Here is an 18,098-nt window from a genome sequence, read left to right on the forward strand (position 1 = left end):
GAATAATATTTTGTGTTTTAATTTACCGCAGTTGTTGAAAAACTCTATTAGTAAAGTTTTCTGAATCTAATTAACGTGACGCAATAATTCATGAGTTTGGCAAATATGATTTCAGTGTTTAGTTATGACGTAAAAATTTTCCAGAAGTTTCCTGTGCCGAAATTGAGCTACTGCTGGCTATGTCCGATTTTGTTTTGTGCCAATGAATGGGTAATAAATTCTTTTTTTTTAAATTGATCGCGTGATGACGTTTTGCCGAATGCAAACTAAAATAAAGAAGTAACGTTTCATTGGCCTAAGAACGATAGTAGTGCGACTTTTTGCTGCAAAAGTGATTTACAAGTTCAACTGTTACGCCTCGATGGAATAGCAAGTTCAGGAGTTCGTTAATATGCATTTATTTTCGAAAAATATTGAGCGCGAAACATATTTATTGAACAACTGTGAAAATAAACATTGCGTCATCAATCAGCTGTTTGTAAACAGACGTGGCGAAAATTTTTATCTTCAAAGTTGATTGAGACTGTTTTTGGTCGTTTTGTCGCCAAATTATGAAGATTAAAAACAAAATCGTTTGGTAACTCGGTTTTGGAATTATATTCTGAAAGTTTTGAGTTTCAATTTAAGTTGGAAACGTCGTTGCCGATGACCCTGTTTTACAGTTTGCTAAGAAGGTTTTGGGCCTTATGCGATTTTATTTACGAATTTACCGTGTACCTTATGTTGTGTTAGATTTCTAGAGGATTAATAATAAACGCAATCCAAAGATCTAAAGTGCAACGAGAGAATGATATCCAAAACATGTATTGTACTCCAGCCCAAATTATGACATGATTGGGTTCTATTTTTCTTTTGCCTGTCACCTACCTCATATCACTGTCGTGCCAAGATGGAGCTTATGGGCTTGAAAGGCTGAGGCAGTTTTTCTTTCTAATCCAAGACTTTGAAACAACATTCAGCATCTCAATCACCTCATTACAGTTTTTTCATGTTTTTAAAAAACAGGGGGTTCAGTTTACCAGAGAGAAGCCAGCGCCCAATCGCTTTACGCTAAAACTAAAAAAGATACGGTATTCAAATTTTGACACAATATTCTACGCTTTTAGAGCGTTTCAGCGCACAAACTTTCGAAAAAAAAATATTTTCCAGTTATTAATACGCGTATGTTAAAATTAATATTCAGCGATATGAACGTCATAACGCCAGGGGTACTTCATAAAATGTCTTGCAAAGTCTTCTCCTAAGCATATGCTTCAAAATAAGCCCAAACACAATGATCTAGCAACGGGGAGTCAAGTCGAATTATTAATAATAATATGCCATATTCACCCCCAACAATATCCGATGTGCGCTGGCCCTAAAATTTAACGCAGTTCATTGAAATTTACAAATGTTGTTCTCTACATTCATACCTTTAAAATGAGCCATCACTCGAGCTTGTAGCAACAAGTTAACTGTACCAAATTTGCGATTGATAATTCATAAATAATGTCCGAAATTAACCCAAAAAGTATGCGATGTGCGCTGGCCCTAAACTTTATCGCAACTCCATGAAATTTACAAATGTTGTTCTCTACATTCATACCTTTAAAATGAGCCATCACTCGAGCTTCCAGCAAAAGGGAGTCAGCACGAAAACACTATCGAAAATTCATAACCGACATCCCAAAACCGATAAAATTCCACCCAAACAATATTCAATGTGCGCTGGCCCTAAACTTTATCGCAACTCCATGAAATTTACAAATGTTGTTCTCTACATTCATACCTTTAAAATGAGCCATCACTCGAGCATTTAGCAACAGGGAGTCAGCACGAAAACACTATCGAAAATTCATAACCGACATCCCAAAACCGATAAAATTCCACCCAAACAATATTCAATGTGCGCTGGCCCTAAACTTTATCGCAACTCCATGAAATTTACAAATGTTGTTCTCTACATTCATACCTTTAAAATGAGCCATCACTCGAGCATTTAGCAACAGGGAGTCAGCACGAAAACACTATCGAAAATTCATAACCGACATCCCAAAACCGATAAAATTCCACCCAAACAATATTCAATGTGCGCTGGCCCTAAACTTTATCGCAACTCCATGAAATTTACAAATGTTGTTCTCTACATTCATACCTTTAAAATGAGCCATCACTCGAGCTTGTAGCAACAAGTTAACTGTACCAAATTTGCGATTGATAATTCATAAATAATGTCCGAAATTAACCCAAAAAGTATGCGATGTGCGCTGGCCCTAAACTTTATCGCAACTCCATGAAATTTACAAATGTTGTTCTCTACATTCATACCTTTAAAATGAGCCATCACTCGAGCTTCCAGCAAAAGGGAGTCAGCACGAAAACACTATCGAAAATTCATAACCGACATCCCAAAACCGATAAAATTCCACCCAAACAATATTCAATGTGCGCTGGCCCTAAACTTTATCGCAACTCCATGAAATTTACAAATGTTGTTCTCTACATTCATACCTTTAAAATGAGCCATCACTCGAGCATTTAGCAATAGGGAGTCAGCACGAAAACACTATCGAAAATTCATAACCGACATCCCAAAACCGATAAAATTCCACCCAAACAATATTCAATGTGCGCTGGCCCTAAACTTTATCGCAACTCCATGAAATTTACAAATGTTGTTCTCTACATTCATACCTTTAAAATGAGCCATCACTCGAGCTTCTAGCAACAGGGAGTCAGCACGAAAACACTATCGAAAATTCATAACCGACATCCCAAAACCGATAAAATTCCACCCAAAAAGTATGCGATGTGCGCTGGCCCTAAACTTTATCGCAACTCCATGAAATTTACAAATGTTGTTCTCTACATTCATACCTTTAAAATGAGCCATCACTCGAGCTTGTAGCAACAAGTTAACTGTACCAAATTTGCGATTGATAATTCATAAATAATGTCCGAAATTAACCCAAAAAGTATGCGATGTGCGCTGGCCCTAAACTTTATCGCAACTCCATGAAATTTACAAATGTTGTTCTCTACATTCATACCTTTAAAATGAGCCATCACTCGAGCTTCCAGCAAAAGGGAGTCAGCACGAAAACACTATCGAAAATTCATAACCGACATCCCAAAACCGATAAAATTCCACCCAAACAATATTCAATGTGCGCTGGCCCTAAACTTTATCGCAACTCCATGAAATTTACAAATGTTGTTCTCTACATTCATACCTTTAAAATGAGCCATCACTCGAGCATTTAGCAACAGGGAGTCAGCACGAAAACACTATCGAAAATTCATAACCGACATCCCAAAACCGATAAAATTCCACCCAAACAATATTCAATGTGCGCTGGCCCTAAACTTTATCGCAACTCCATGAAATTTACAAATGTTGTTCTCTACATTCATACCTTTAAAATGAGCCATCACTCGAGCATTTAGCAACAGGGAGTCAGCACGAAAACACTATCGAAAATTCATAACCGACATCCCAAAACCGATAAAATTCCACCCAAACAATATTCAATGTGCGCTGGCCCTAAACTTTATCGCAACTCCATGAAATTTACAAATGTTGTTCTCTACATTCATACCTTTAAAATGAGCCATCACTCGAGCTTGTAGCAACAAGTTAACTGTACCAAATTTGCGATTGATAATTCATAAATAATGTCCGAAATTAACCCAAAAAGTATGCGATGTGCGCTGGCCCTAAACTTTATCGCAACTCCATGAAATTTACAAATGTTGTTCTCTACATTCATACCTTTAAAATGAGCCATCACTCGAGCTTCCAGCAAAAGGGAGTCAGCACGAAAACACTATCGAAAATTCATAACCGACATCCCAAAACCGATAAAATTCCACCCAAACAATATTCAATGTGCGCTGGCCCTAAACTTTATCGCAACTCCATGAAATTTACAAATGTTGTTCTCTACATTCATACCTTTAAAATGAGCCATCACTCGAGCATTTAGCAATAGGGAGTCAGCACGAAAACACTATCGAAAATTCATAACCGACATCCCAAAACCGATAAAATTCCACCCAAACAATATTCAATGTGCGCTGGCCCTAAACTTTATCGCAACTCCATGAAATTTACAAATGTTGTTCTCTACATTCATACCTTTAAAATGAGCCATCACTCGAGCATTTAGCAACAGGGAGTCAGCACGAAAACACTGTCCAAAATTCATAACCGACATCCCAGAACCGATGAATATCCAAACTTCGTCTGTTAGTTTCCCTCTTTTATCCTGAGGTACTTACGACTCTCGCCGGAATCAGATCGATGATTACCTCCAGGTTTCTGGAGAACGACTGATTCAACTCGGGAAGGCCAGACTTTTGTGAGTCATTATATTAATTTTCCAAATCTTTTCAAATGAAATGAAATCCGAAAATATTAATTTGTGTTAGTAGGTTCAATTAAAAAATTACAATGTAAAATGCACAGCAAATTTGTTAAAGCATTTTGATGAGTTTCTTAGCAATTACCACACAACCAGGAAACGTTTTTCTTAGCCACGTTTTTAGGAACCCCGACCTTGACACAACCTGGATGATACCACTCTTTGCATCTACTACACTCTATGCTGTACTCCTTGATGTAACCTAAACGACATGTGCAAAATACAGGAATCTGAAGACTCTCTCTGTTGTACTCTGAAACACTTTTCTTTTTAACTAAGTCTTTCTTCTGTACCGTTGTCTTTTGAAGCCATCGTGATATCACTTTTCGTAAACTTTTCTCGTCGATTTGCACGTTTTCTGGAGGAATTCCAAAACACAAAGCGGCTGCAAACATTATTGAAAAAGGACCGCAATTTCCAGAATCTTCCGATTGTTTTGTAACACCAGGAAAAATACATGTTAGCTCCTTGTGTTCACAAGAAACAAGTTTAGATAAAATGAACTGATCGTATTCTCCGCCCGCCTCTTCTTAGCCGCCTCTTGAGCCCGCTTCTTCGCTGTTTCAAAATTCGCTTTGGTCGCCTATTAAGAAAAAAAGTGTTTTACATTGGTACCACAGAAAAACAAAAACCGAACTCATTAAAATCGAGAAACATTAACAACAGCAAACGGCATGTTTATATGTTTTAATATACCTGATAAAAAGGGAGATTCAGCGTTTCTTTAGCAGCGCTGCCGGACAGAGGCGGAAATTCCTCGGCAAAGTTGAAACGTTTGTCCGGCGTCGCTGCAAGACTGTGATTTGGTACATTTGGGCGAATCCACTCCTCAAGTTGTTTTAAGAAAATATGTAAACCTTCATCGGAAAGATGGATGTGATCGTACCACAGATCACTACAATTGGGAACAATTAAGTTCATAAACTCGACTCCTCTTCGGGCCGAAACCTGTTGAATCGCCGAGTTTATTTCTCCAATGAAGTGACCTTCGCAGTACCAATGAAGTGGCAGTATGCCACAGCAAAACACCTGTCAAAAACAAAATGTGTAACCGACAAATAAACTTTTATACGCATCAAAAACAATTTCAAATCATAACTAAAAATGTTACAAATATATCTACCTTGGCACAAGGATACAGGAATTTGGTCTTCTCAACCAGGCGACCAATATCATCGGTGATACTCCGAATCAGTCCGCCGGGGTTTGTCCTGATTTGACCTAGATTTCGTAGTACGTCGTTGGTTCCAAGGGCCAGCACCACAACATCGACCCTAGGAACGGGAGCCCGATCTTGCAGCTCAACAATTCCATGTCCGATGGTTCCTCCGGGAATGCTTACTGCTGCAAAATCAAAACAAAATTGAGGCGAAGGTTTTACTACACAAGGGCTGACCAGATTCCTTGCGTTGCTGTCCGACACAAACAACACGCTTCTCGGCCTCCGTGGTTCGGGAATGATCCATTCGACCTGCTTTCCGGAGACGCCTTTGCGATAATCAACACGCGACATCTTCGATCCACGAGGTGCTTTCATTCCAGAAACCTGAAAACAAATTTCATGATATAATAACTTAATTACACTAAATAAACATTCACTTTGCCAAAGGTTGCTTGTCATTGTTGTGATAGCAAACCTACTTACCAGGGTAAAACCGCTAGACATCTTCATCTTTCTTCAAAGTTTTTTTTCAATTGTTTAAATAAACAAAAATTCGTTTTGCAAACAAAGGCTTGATTGGCAAGAGTTCGTTCCGCAAGACAATAGTTCTCAAAGAGAATAGAACGTCTTTTGTTTGCTCAGCAAATATATACCATTGTCCTTACGATTACGCTCGAGCCATGATTAAGGAACTTTGACCGCCTCGGAGTACGGTGATAAGGAACAATAGTTCCGCGCTCGCCAGGAACCGCATCACGCAGCGAACGAGGAGTCAAGGTGCAAGTAAACAACCTTGACCTAGAAAAACAAGTCCAAAACTGACCTAAAACAAGTCTGTACAAGCCATAAGGCATGCAAATTTTAAAAAATGGATATTTATTGGTTTTGGGATGTCGGTTATGAATTTTGGATAGTGTTTTCGTGCTGACTCCCTTTTGCTAGAAGCTCGAGTGATGGCTCGTTTCAAAGGTATGAATGTAGAGAACAACATTTGTAAATTTCATGGAGTTGCGATAAAGTTTAGGGCCAGCGCACATTGAATATTGTTTGGGTGGAATTTTATCGGTTTTGGGATGTCGGTTATGAATTTTGGACAGTGTTTTCGTGCTGACTCCCTGTTGCTAAATGCTCGAGTGATGGCTCATTTTAAAGGTATGAATGTAGAGAACAACATTTGTAAATTTCATGGAGTTGCGATAAAGTTTAGGGCCAGCGCACATTGAATATTGTTTGGGTGGAATTTTATCGGTTTTGGGATGTCGGTTATGAATTTTCGATAGTGTTTTCGTGCTGACTCCCTGTTGCTAAATGCTCGAGTGATGGCTCATTTTAAAGGTATGAATGTAGAGAACAACATTTGTAAATTTCATGGAGTTGCGATAAAGTTTAGGGCCAGCGCACATTGAATATTGTTTGGGTGGAATTTTATCGGTTTTGGGATGTCGGTTATGAATTTTCGATAGTGTTTTCGTGCTGACTCCCTTTTGCTGGAAGCTCGAGTGATGGCTCATTTTAAAGGTATGAATGTAGAGAACAACATTTGTAAATTTCATGGAGTTGCGATAAAGTTTAGGGCCAGCGCACATCGCATACTTTTTGGGTGGAATTTTATCGGTTTTGGGATGTCGGTTATGAATTTTCGATAGTGTTTTCGTGCTGACTCCCTGTTGCTAGAAGCTCGAGTGATGGCTCATTTTAAAGGTATGAATGTAGAGAACAACATTTGTAAATTTCATGGAGTTGCGATAAAGTTTAGGGCCAGCGCACATTGAATATTGTTTGGGTGGAATTTTATCGGTTTTGGGATGTCGGTTATGAATTTTCGATAGTGTTTTCGTGCTGACTCCCTTTTGCTGGAAGCTCGAGTGATGGCTCATTTTAAAGGTATGAATGTAGAGAACAACATTTGTAAATTTCATGGAGTTGCGATAAAGTTTAGGGCCAGCGCACATTGAATATTGTTTGGGTGGAATTTTATCGGTTTTGGGATGTCGGTTATGAATTTTCGATAGTGTTTTCGTGCTGACTCCCTTTTGCTGGAAGCTCGAGTGATGGCTCATTTTAAAGGTATGAATGTAGAGAACAACATTTGTAAATTTCATGGAGTTGCGATAAAGTTTAGGGCCAGCGCACATCGCATACTTTTTGGGTTAATTTCGGACATTATTTATGAATTATCAATCGCAAATTTGGTACAGTTAACTTGTTGCTACAAGCTCGAGTGATGGCTCATTTTAAAGGTATGAATGTAGAGAACAACATTTGTAAATTTCAATGAACTGCGTTAAATTTTAGGGCCAGCGCACATCGGATATTGTTGGGGGTGAATATGGCATATTATTATTAATAATTCGACTTGACTCCCCGTTGCTAGATCATTGTGTTTGGGCTTATTTTGAAGCATATGCTTAGGAGAAGACTTTGCAAGACATTTTATGAAGTACCCCTGGCGTTATGACGTTCATATCGCTGAATATTAATTTTAACATACGCGTATTAATAACTGGAAAATATTTTTTTTTCGAAAGTTTGTGCGCTGAAACGCTCTAAAAGCGTAGAATATTGTGTCAAAATTTGAATACCGTATCTTTTTTAGTTTTAGCGTAAAGCGATTGGGCGCTGGCTTCTCTCTGGTGTTCAGTTTGGGGGTATGCGAATGTGCATTCATGTGTAACGACAACTTTAAAAGCTCATATCTTGAAGAGCGCACTAGCTAGAAAGTTGAGTAATAGCTCAAATGAAAGCTCTTGTTGAGTACCTTACTTGTTCTTCATTTTGTGCTTGCCTTTTGTAATTTGTTTCAAGCAGGGTCATAATAAAAAACAGGTTCATTTTTCAGATATTTTTGTGATACTGCTTCTATTATCTATATTTTATGTGCCCTATTTTGTGATTAAAAGTTGTTAAGATGCAAAAGTGTAGTGTAGGTGTCTCACTGGATACTGAATGCCACAAAAAGACATATCCAACACAAAAACAAGGTATTTTACCAATTGACTCTCTAACAGATAAAGAGCGAGTTGCTGCTGATAAGGGTAATGAATATTGTTTGGAGAACGCATGTATTTCCACAAGTACAATTACATTGGTCAGCACCCTTCCTTGCAGAAGAAGTGTTGTGATCCTTTTTAAGTCCACAGTAAACCAGTCAAAAATCGTAATATACGTCCTATCACTTGGGAATGTTACCAAACTTGTAAAAACAATTTAAACGTTGTACCGGGAAAAAAGGTGTGTGCCAAATGCAGTACAAGACTTTTTTTAATGTATATGCTACATGGTTTGGAGTAGCACACTCTTCTCCACTGTAAAGCTATTTGAATGAGACATGATACTGCTGGTTGACTTTTTGATGACAGCAAGCCCGGTATCAGTAAAAGCCTCAGTAGCAAGCAAAAATGTGTATGTATATAATAGTCTTTGACACAGTTAGGCGATGGGGCTGTAGGTACATACCATGCATTGTAAGGCAGATTAATTTATTCATGGTAAAAATCATTAGTTGAGTGTTTCTTGGCACATGTAGGTTCTTCAACCAGTGTCCTCAAATACTTAAGAGGCTCCTAGGTGGATCTTTGGCGAATAGTACCATAACTCATTTTCTCGCTAAACATTATTTGTTTGCCTTATTTACTGCTCTCTGTATATGTTGCAGGTGGCCACATAAGTTCAATTCGCTTTCCATGTGAGCTGTTGTCTTTGCTGGATGCAGGAGGTGGAAGGAATCATTGCAATAAACTCCTATAGGCTACAACATACAGTGCTTTTGCTGCATGTTTAGAAGTATCCACCAGCTTATGCACACAAAAATGTTGTCCTTGCACTTTCGAACAGCTATGCAAGGTAACTATACTGTAAATGACACCTACATGTTTTGTTTGTATTCTAATCCTTTATAGTGATTTTTGTTTTTGGATACCCTTTCGAACACTAGTTTCGTATGCAGGGGCATATATATGCAAATTTAATGCTCTGGTGAGTTTGTGCAACTGCTCGGCCGAGCACCAAGCACCAAAATAAGCAGTTCTCGGTAGCAGGTACTCTGGTTCTGGCTCAGTGCAGCCAATCCCTAGTATTTACTTTGGTCCATAACAGGGATGGCGAACCTTTTCAGTTGAATGGGTCATACATGAGATTATAATTCGGAAAGAAAACAAAGTGGGTGACTTATTTTATTACATGTCAATGTCAATGAGAAGCTTGTTGCTGCATCTTCTCTGCAAGTCTCACAATCCTAGATAGTTTTCAGCTTAATACATGCAGCAGTCACATCCGAGCTAATACGATTCCTGGCACTTGATTTTACCAAATTCATGTGTGAAAACAAGGATGCACGTGAATATTTAAATTTGGGTCACTAAAAAAACTACAAGTGGGTCACTAAAATTCATGTGGCGGGTCACTTCATGACTGGTCAGTGGTTCGCCATCCCTGGTCTATGAGGACATTAAAAAAGCAATGGTTTTAGGTTTGAATATTTTTGCAAATGATCCATTACCATGATAGTGACTTTTTTGTCATTATGAAATGTTTGAAACCAGGGTGATAGACTAGAATGGCATACATAATTTGTTGCTTGTAACTAAGTCACATTGCTAAGCTGTTTATGTTTGGCCTGGAAACCAATTTTCTTAGCCAAGTGTAGGCTGACCCTTGCCGCTAAAGTATATGCTTGGCAAAGCCACATATACATTTTGAACTTTGATTTCATTTCTAAATGTCTTTTTGTATTCTTATTTCAGGCTTGCAAAGTAGCAGAAGGACACATACATACCAACATTTGAGTCATAGCTTGGATTTACTGATGGATTAGTTTCTTTTTGCCTGCCTGCTTGAAAATATTTGACATTGCATCGCCTCCGACAGTAAGGTTGCTGAAATAGTTTTAATAGAAGGCGTGTTTTGTAGATGGCATGCTTTCAGTGAATGAAATGTCTTATTTTAGTCAATCCTATTTTGTATGTTTTCGCTTGTGTTCAAAATTCTGTTGCATGTTTTTGGCGTGAATAAAGTTTTCTTCTAGATCGGTCAGTGTTGTTTTGCATGGTGTAAAATATCTCTTTATTATGTTTGTGTTGTTACTTGAGAAGGCAAACAGAGATTTATTTAAACATAGAATAAAAGGAATCCATAAAATCACATGTAAACGTTGAGATTTGTCAAAAAATGTTTGTTGACAAGCTTTTTGTGGAAATTTGGTCATAAAAAATACTTTGTTATGAATTGCAGCATGAATTTGGGGAAAAAAATTCACTTTTGGAGTTAAAATAATATTTTGTGTTTTAATTTGCCGAAGTTGTTTAAAAACTTTATTAGTGAAGTTTTCTGAATCTAATTAACGTGATGCAATAATTCATGAGTTTGGCAAATATGATTTCAGTGTTTAGTTATGACGTAAAATTTTTCCAGAAGTTTCCAGTGCCGAAATTGAGCTATTGCTGGCTATCTCCGGTTTTGTTTTGTGCCAATGAATGGGTAATAAATTCTTTTTCATAAAAAATTGACCGCGTGATGACCTTTTGCCGAATGCAAACTCAAATAAAGAAGTAACGTTTCATTGGTCCAAGAACGATAGTAGATTGCGTCTTTTTGCTGCAAAGGTGATTAACAAGTTAAACTTTTACGCCTCGATGGAATTGCAAGTTCAGAAGTTCGTTAATATGCATTTATTTCCGAAATTTATTGAGCGCGAAACATATTTATTGAACAACTGTGAAAATAAACATTGCGTCATCAGCGATCAGCTGTTTGTAAACAGACGTGGCGAAATTTTTTATCTTCAAAGTTGATTGAGACTGTTTTTGGTCGTTTTGTCGCCAAATTATGAAGATTAAAGACAAAATCGTTTGGTAACTCGGTTTTGGAATTATATTCTGAAAGTTTTGAGTTTCAATTTAAGTTGGAAACGTCGTTGCCGATGACCCTGTTTTACAGTTTACTAAGAAGGTTTTGGGCCTTATGCGATTTTATTTACGAATTTACCGTGTACCTTATGTTTTGTTAGATTTCTAGAGGATTAATAATAAACGCAATCCAAAGATCTAAAGTGCAACAGAGAGAATGATATCCAAAACATGTCTTCTACTCCAGCCCAAATTATGACAAGACTGGGTGCTATTTTTCTTTTGCCTGTCACGTTCCTCATATGAGCATTTGCAGAAGCAGTTATAAAATAATAAACCATGTTGCATTTACGTCTATTTGAGCTGTTATTTTTATGACTAAATTTATGAACAGATCCATGCATATTGTTTAATATATTTTTACATTAATTATTTTGAACTTACAATTGGATTTTTGCAGAGGTTATGAAGTGCTTGCGACGTCAGTAGATGTCTACAACATGTGGCTGCATCTTGTATTTTCTGATCACTCACTTGTTATAACTGATGTGATGGATTTTGAAAAACCAAATGTCACTTCAGTTTTCAGGTTCCATAGCTCGTGTGTCTGGGATATCAAGGTTTGTCTTTGCAACATACATATATTGAAGTTACATCACTAAAAAAAATATATTTCACCACAAAAGACAATTGTAAACAATAAATCTTATTAATTGGGACACACTGCTTGTTGATATCCAAAATACTGAAAAACAGTGACTGATCATTTTTTTTTTAATGTTGAATGTGATCAAAAAAAGCATCGTCAGTTTCTGTACCCCTCACATCCATGGAGATCATAACATAATTCATAACAAAAAGTATATAAGCTTATGTCAATAGACATACTATAACTATTCAAATATCATCAGTAGTGGCTGAAAATGAATGAAATGTTGTAATGTCAGCTGCTGTAATCATGTCTCATGAGTGTAAATTGTCTGCTCCACACTAATTATAACAGTGGAATTATAAATGTAAACCAAATTCAGAAAAGTCTTTCTGATTTAATTTATTTAGTCAAATTCTTGTTTTGTTTTTGCCACTGATTTAAATCACTGGGGCACAAAACCCTGTTTACATGTACTAATAGTTTCTTACTTATGGTGTTTTTTGCAGACTCTTCCTGATTGTGCTGAGTCAGCTGTTTTGTTTCGTGTTCAAATGACAGCAGAGTCAGGATTTGGAAAATCGAAGACCAAACACCTTATATATTGTGGCAGTTTGTAGGATATATGTATTGGACGAACAATAAGAACATTATATATTGTGGCTGTTTGTAGGATATATGTATTGAACGAGCAATAAGTTAGTTATTAAATATTTGTAGGTTCTGAAACACACAATTCTATTGGAAAGTATGGAGAAACACTCCACGGACACTAAAACATCGGTTGAAGCACGTTGCATTTCTCCGTTAGTTGAGGTGTTTGTAGAGTTGCTTTGGTAATGATCCCAGAAAATATCCTGCATTAAGAAAGATATTATTTATGTTTTCTGAAATAATTTTATTTTAACATATATTTAAACTTATAATCTTTTTTTGTATCTTGATTTTTGTTCCTTGATTTAAACAGAATGACCACTGTTTTGCCTGGTTTGATATGTTACTATTATCATATTTATTGACATTCAGAATACACTTTTTTTTTATATTATGATTCCTTTATTGTTTTTCTTATTACACACATCAGTACAAACTTCATTATGCAAATTTAATTTTTAAAGAAGTGTCAACATTTTTATGCATTTTGTTTGGCTCTTTAAGAACTTACAATTGCTTTTTCAGATGCTGAGCAACAAAATACTGATGAGTCATTGTTGTCAAAGTGGATGACTAAGCAGTTGTCCAACGATGAGTCAGGGTTATTAAGCAACAAACCTTTACCTGAACTGGGGAAATAGGAGATAAATTACACAATAAAAAGGTGGGATTTAACTTTACAAATATGTGACAGACTGAAAACTTTGACAAGTCTGAAGTCATCCACCGTTTTATTTAGACATATATTTCACCCAAGTAATAGGCATTGTCAGTTTTTAAAAACAACTAAGTCACATTGCTAAGCTGTTTATGTTTGGCCTGGAAACCAATTTTCTTAGGCAAGTGTACCTTGCCGCTAAATATTTTTGACCAGTATATGCTTGGCAAAGCCACATATACATTCTGAACTTTGATTTCATTTCTAAATGTCTTTTTGTATTCCCCCACACACACACTTTTATAAGGTATTTAGGTGTTTACGGTATTTTCAAGATTATCCACCAGAGCATTGATGGTTTAATGTGTCGGGTATGTGATTTTTTACAGCAAGTGTTTTGTGTTATGGCAAAGTACTGGAAGCCCGTCATAAAATATACTTTACAAATTTACACTCTTTAAGCCATGTGTGCGTATACTACTGGGATTGTGTCTTTCCGTTTTTCATTTTTGGTGTAATGTGTTGGTCTCAGAAGTTAACATTTGATAAGACATGTTACATTTAAATTCAAGCTGTTATTTTTATGTTTTGATTCAAACAGGCTAACTTATGTAGATATAGAACCCTATGTTTTCTGCACCAATTGTTTAAGTTGTTTCTACTTTGTATTTATGGGTCCCCTTCCCTGAAGGGGACACACATTGATTTTACTCAAAATGTTTTTGTTTTTTTTCTTTTTTTTCTTTTTTTTTCTTCTACCCAAAGTTTGTCCGACTCGTTTTTCCATCAAATCCTTGATGGATTTGGCTGAAATTTACACAGATGGTAGATGTAGTTATGTAGATGTGCATCCCATTTTGTTTTTGTTGATACCCCCAGTATTTACCCCGCTAGCCCCCTAAAATGGGTATTTTTTCCCCGAAGTTTGTCCGACTCGTTTTTCCATCAAATGTTTGATGGATTTGGCTGAAATTTACACAGATGGTAGATGTAGTTATGTAGATGTGCATACAACTTTGTTTTTGTTGATAACCCCAGTATTTACCCCGCTAGCCCCCTAAAATAGGTATTTTTCCCCAAAGTTTGTCCGACTCGTTTTTCGATCAAATGTTTGATGGATTTGGCTGAAATTTACACAGATGGTAGATGTAGTTATGTAGATGTGCATACCACTTTGTTTTTGTTGATAACCCCAGTATTTACCCCGCTAGCCCCCTAAAATGGGTATTTTCCCCCGAAGTTTGTCTGACTCGTTTTGCCATCAAATGGTTGATGGATGTGGCTGAAACTTAAACAGATGGTAGATGTAGTTATGTAGATGTGCATCCCACTTTGTTTGTCCGAATAACTGTAGTGTTTACCCCGCTAGCCCCCTAAAAGGGGTATTTTTTCCCCGAAGTTTGTCTGACTCGTTTTTCCATCAAATGTTTGATGGATTTGGCTGAAATTTGCACAGATGGTACATGTAGTGATGTAGATGTGCATACCACTTTGTTTTTGTTGATAACCCCAGTATTTACCCTGCTAGCCCCCTAAAATGGGTATTTTCCCTGAAGTTTGTCCGACTCGTTTTGCCATCAAATGCTTGATGGATGTGGCTGAAATTTACACAGATGGTAGATATAGTTATGTAGATGTGCATCCCACTTTGTTTTTGTTGATGACCCCAGTATTTACCCCGCTAGCCCCCTAAAATGAGTATTTTTTCCCCGAAGTTTGTCCGACTCGTTTTTCCATCAAATGTTTGATGGATTTGGCTGAAATTTACACATATGGTAGATGTAGTTATGTAGATGTGCATCCCACTTTGTTTTTGTTGATAACCCCAGTATTTACCCCGCTAGCCCCCTAAAATGTCCCCCCCCCCCCCGAAGTTTGTCTGACTCGTTTTGCCATCAAATGCTTGATGTATGTGGCTGAAACTTATACAGATGGTAGATGTAGTTATGTAGATGTGCATCCCACTTTGTTTTTTGTTGATAACCCCAGTATTTACCCCGCTAGCCCCCTAAAATGGGTATTTTCCCCCGAAGTTTGTCCGACTCGTTTTTCTATCAAATGCTTGATGGATGTCGCTGAAACTTATACAGATGGTAGATATAGTTATGTAGATGTGCATCCCACTTTGTTTGTCCGGATAACCCTAGTATTTACCCCCTAAAAGGGGTGAGTTTGTAAACAATGTCAGAATTGGCTAAAATTTGGATAGCTTGTAAAGTATGCCAATTATCGTTATTGCGCCATTGCAGTTCGGGGGTTGTTAACAGCCCTTTGACGTCAGAAACATTAACGGTTGTTGCTCAAAACACCTCTAGTGGTTGAAATTTTAAACGTTGGAAGATTGGACTGAAATTTTGCAGTACTATTGATTGAGTCTTTGTGGTTTCCTACTTTTAAGTTTGTGTGTGTTGAACCTCCATTAGTTATCCTACTAGCCCCCTAAAATGAGTTTTTTAATTTAAATAGTTTTTACTCCATATAGCATATTTAAATATGCACAGTACCAATCACTGTGTTTGTCTTCACAATACCAAACTTACTCATTGTTATCTATTGAAATGCATTATCTATAACTTTGCATGTGTGGGGACCCATGAGTTTTTGCTTGCAGAAACAACCAAGGTTATAAAAGACGATGGCTAATATGGGACCCAATACAAAACAAGCATAGGAAATATATTTATGTTTTAAAATAGATCATAGTGTATGTGCAAGGGCAATATGTGCTAGAAGCCACCCTTCTAGTTTTCTTTGTCCCCCCTCCCCCCCACACACACTTTTATACGGTATTTTCAAGATTATCCACCAGAGCATTGATGGTTTAATGTGTCGGGTATGCAAGTTTTTACAGCAAGTGTTTTGTGTTATGGCAAAGTACTGGATCCCCTGGTTTTGGCACCTTTTTCTTCACTTTAGGTTTTTAAAGCTGTTTAATTGAAGCCCGTCATAAAATATACTTTACAAATTTACACTCTTTAAGCCAGTGGTTCTCAACCTTTTAAGTTTGCGACCGGTAAACTTTCAAAAATAATTTTGCGGACCGGTGGACTTTCAAAATCAACCCAAAATGTCATCACGACAAAAATATGCAGATCAAAAAAGTATGAAAAATTCAATTAAATGGGAAGTTTACTGCTGTCTGTTTGATATCATGCGTGTTAAACGCGGTTCTAATGAAGTTTCTGCAAGGCGAAGTTGAGCGTTGACTTCCACACGATTTCTCTGCCTTCAACATCTTGCATTTTGCAAATGAGATATAAAATTGTAATATATTTGGCGGACCGGCCAAAAAGTTGACGCGGACCGGCGGTTGAGAACCACTGCTTTAAGCCATGTGTGTGTATAGTACTGGGATTGTGTCTTTCCGTTTTTCATTTTTGGTGTTTTTTTTTTTTTTTTTTGGTCATCATCAGTGATTTGTGATAATTTTGGCATCACTTACCAACACTGCTCTGGTGCATACAAATTTAATAATTGCAATATTTTGATGTTATTTGTAGGAATTTTGTGGAAATCGTAATGACCGCGGTGTTAAAAAGTTGGCTAAAACATTACTGACCTCAATATTGTCACCGATTCAAATCATATTCCAATGGACAATCTCAGTGACAATTCACCAGTGGTTTCCCTGTTACGAGAATACTCTGATCGCTTGGTTGATAATATCAACATCAACTTGATATCGTCCATACCCAGGTTGATGGTGGAAAAATATTGTCGCGCGACACTGTGTGATGTCACAAAAGGAGTTTGCACAAACACTTTCCTGTGATTGGACGATCTAAAATTCTAAATAATCGCAAATTCTGTTTTGTTACATACTGAATTCCAAAACTTTAGTTTGTTATTAGTTGGGAAAATCGCTTGAGTTATTCACAAGAAGTGTTGGTAAATTCAACTTAGTATTGACCAAAATCAATTTCGACAAAATGTGTCTGGGGAAAAAATTGAACCCTGTCTAAAAGTTTCACATTTTGAAATATTAACACTAATGGTGATGACATTTAAACTTGCAACAATCTCAAATAGTTAAAACTAGTTAATTCATCACTGTGGTATGCAATAAATTGGGAATTAAGAATTGACTTGAACCAAGCTACATCCATCTACCTCGTGATAATATCATTGCTGTGAAGTTATTTCGTTCAATTTGTTTCTCTGTAATTATGAATTCTATATTTTTGTTGTTTGAAAACTTTATTTATGCAATTTTTTTTTTCAGTCCTTGTTATTTATTCCAACTTGCAGCATTTTTCTTCAGTGGCGGTGAACAAAGCACAGTTGTTGCTTGCATATTTTTGTTTACATTTTTTCCTACTACTGATTTATTTGTAAAAGAAGAAATTTTCTTGAACCCGGGTTTAGGTCAAATCCAAAATATCAAAACAACACTACTTAGAAAAGTCCAAATTATTAAAGGAAAAGTTACTTTTGTTGCCAAATAAAATATTTACACACCTCTCATCCAGTCAACTTATAAAGTGCTCCATCTAGTGTCGGTATGTTTCCTTTTCAGGATTTTGCCATATTTATAAATCTGGCTTTTCTACCTCCCAGTGCCTTTGTGTATAAGTTCATAAAATTATTTCGCAATTTGATGCAGTGTTGTGTTAAAGCGGGTTTTAAACAAGCTTTGTGCAGTCATCCATAACCAACCCAGCTACAAGATATTTTCTCGTGTATCTCAAAACATCAGCACGCTTGAATGTACGAAGCTCGCTTACAAACC

At 36.9% G+C, this 18,098-nt stretch overlaps 2 protein-coding genes across 5 annotated transcripts; one reads left to right on the forward strand and one right to left on the reverse strand.

Moving 5' to 3' along the window:
- Nucleotides 1–961: 961 nt before the first annotated feature.
- LOC145209192 (uncharacterized) lies at nucleotides 962–6,388 on the reverse strand. Of its 2 annotated transcripts, XM_080079459.1 has the most exons (4): nucleotides 6,049–6,388; nucleotides 5,527–5,949; nucleotides 5,100–5,432; nucleotides 962–4,986 (listed from the first exon to the last, which is right to left on the reverse strand). In XM_080079459.1, the coding sequence occupies exons 1-4, from the start codon at nucleotides 6,073–6,075 to the stop codon at nucleotides 4,864–4,866; spliced, it is 906 nt and encodes a 301-aa protein (XP_079935585.1). In that variant the 5' UTR covers nucleotides 6,076–6,388; the 3' UTR covers nucleotides 962–4,863. The 2 variants fall into 2 exon arrangements, with proteins under 2 accessions (XP_079935585.1, XP_079935583.1); XM_080079457.1 differs by lacking the exon at nucleotides 6,049–6,388 and having other exon boundaries at nucleotides 5,527–6,035.
- Nucleotides 6,389–6,405: 17 nt separating this feature from the next.
- LOC145209194 (mitogen-activated protein kinase-binding protein 1-like) lies at nucleotides 6,406–17,728 on the forward strand. Of its 3 annotated transcripts, XM_080079467.1 has the most exons (7): nucleotides 6,406–8,546; nucleotides 9,221–9,408; nucleotides 10,308–12,028; nucleotides 12,567–12,673; nucleotides 12,778–12,893; nucleotides 13,237–13,375; nucleotides 16,870–17,728. In XM_080079467.1, exons 3-5 carry the CDS (start codon nucleotides 11,909–11,911, stop codon nucleotides 12,782–12,784), a joined length of 234 nt encoding a protein of 77 aa, XP_079935593.1. In that variant the 5' UTR covers nucleotides 6,406–8,546; nucleotides 9,221–9,408; nucleotides 10,308–11,908; the 3' UTR covers nucleotides 12,785–12,893; nucleotides 13,237–13,375; nucleotides 16,870–17,728. The 3 variants fall into 3 exon arrangements, with proteins under 3 accessions (XP_079935593.1, XP_079935592.1, XP_079935594.1); XM_080079466.1 differs by lacking the exon at nucleotides 12,567–12,673 and having other exon boundaries at nucleotides 12,778–12,873; XM_080079468.1 differs by lacking the exon at nucleotides 12,567–12,673 and having other exon boundaries at nucleotides 12,778–12,863.
- The last annotated feature ends 370 nt before the right edge of the window (nucleotides 17,729–18,098 follow it).

The sequence above is a fragment of the Phallusia mammillata genome, chromosome 1, assembly GCF_965637545.1.
Source record: "Phallusia mammillata chromosome 1, kaPhaMamm4.hap1.1, whole genome shotgun sequence".
NCBI classification, from domain to species: domain Eukaryota; kingdom Metazoa; phylum Chordata; class Ascidiacea; order Phlebobranchia; family Ascidiidae; genus Phallusia; species Phallusia mammillata.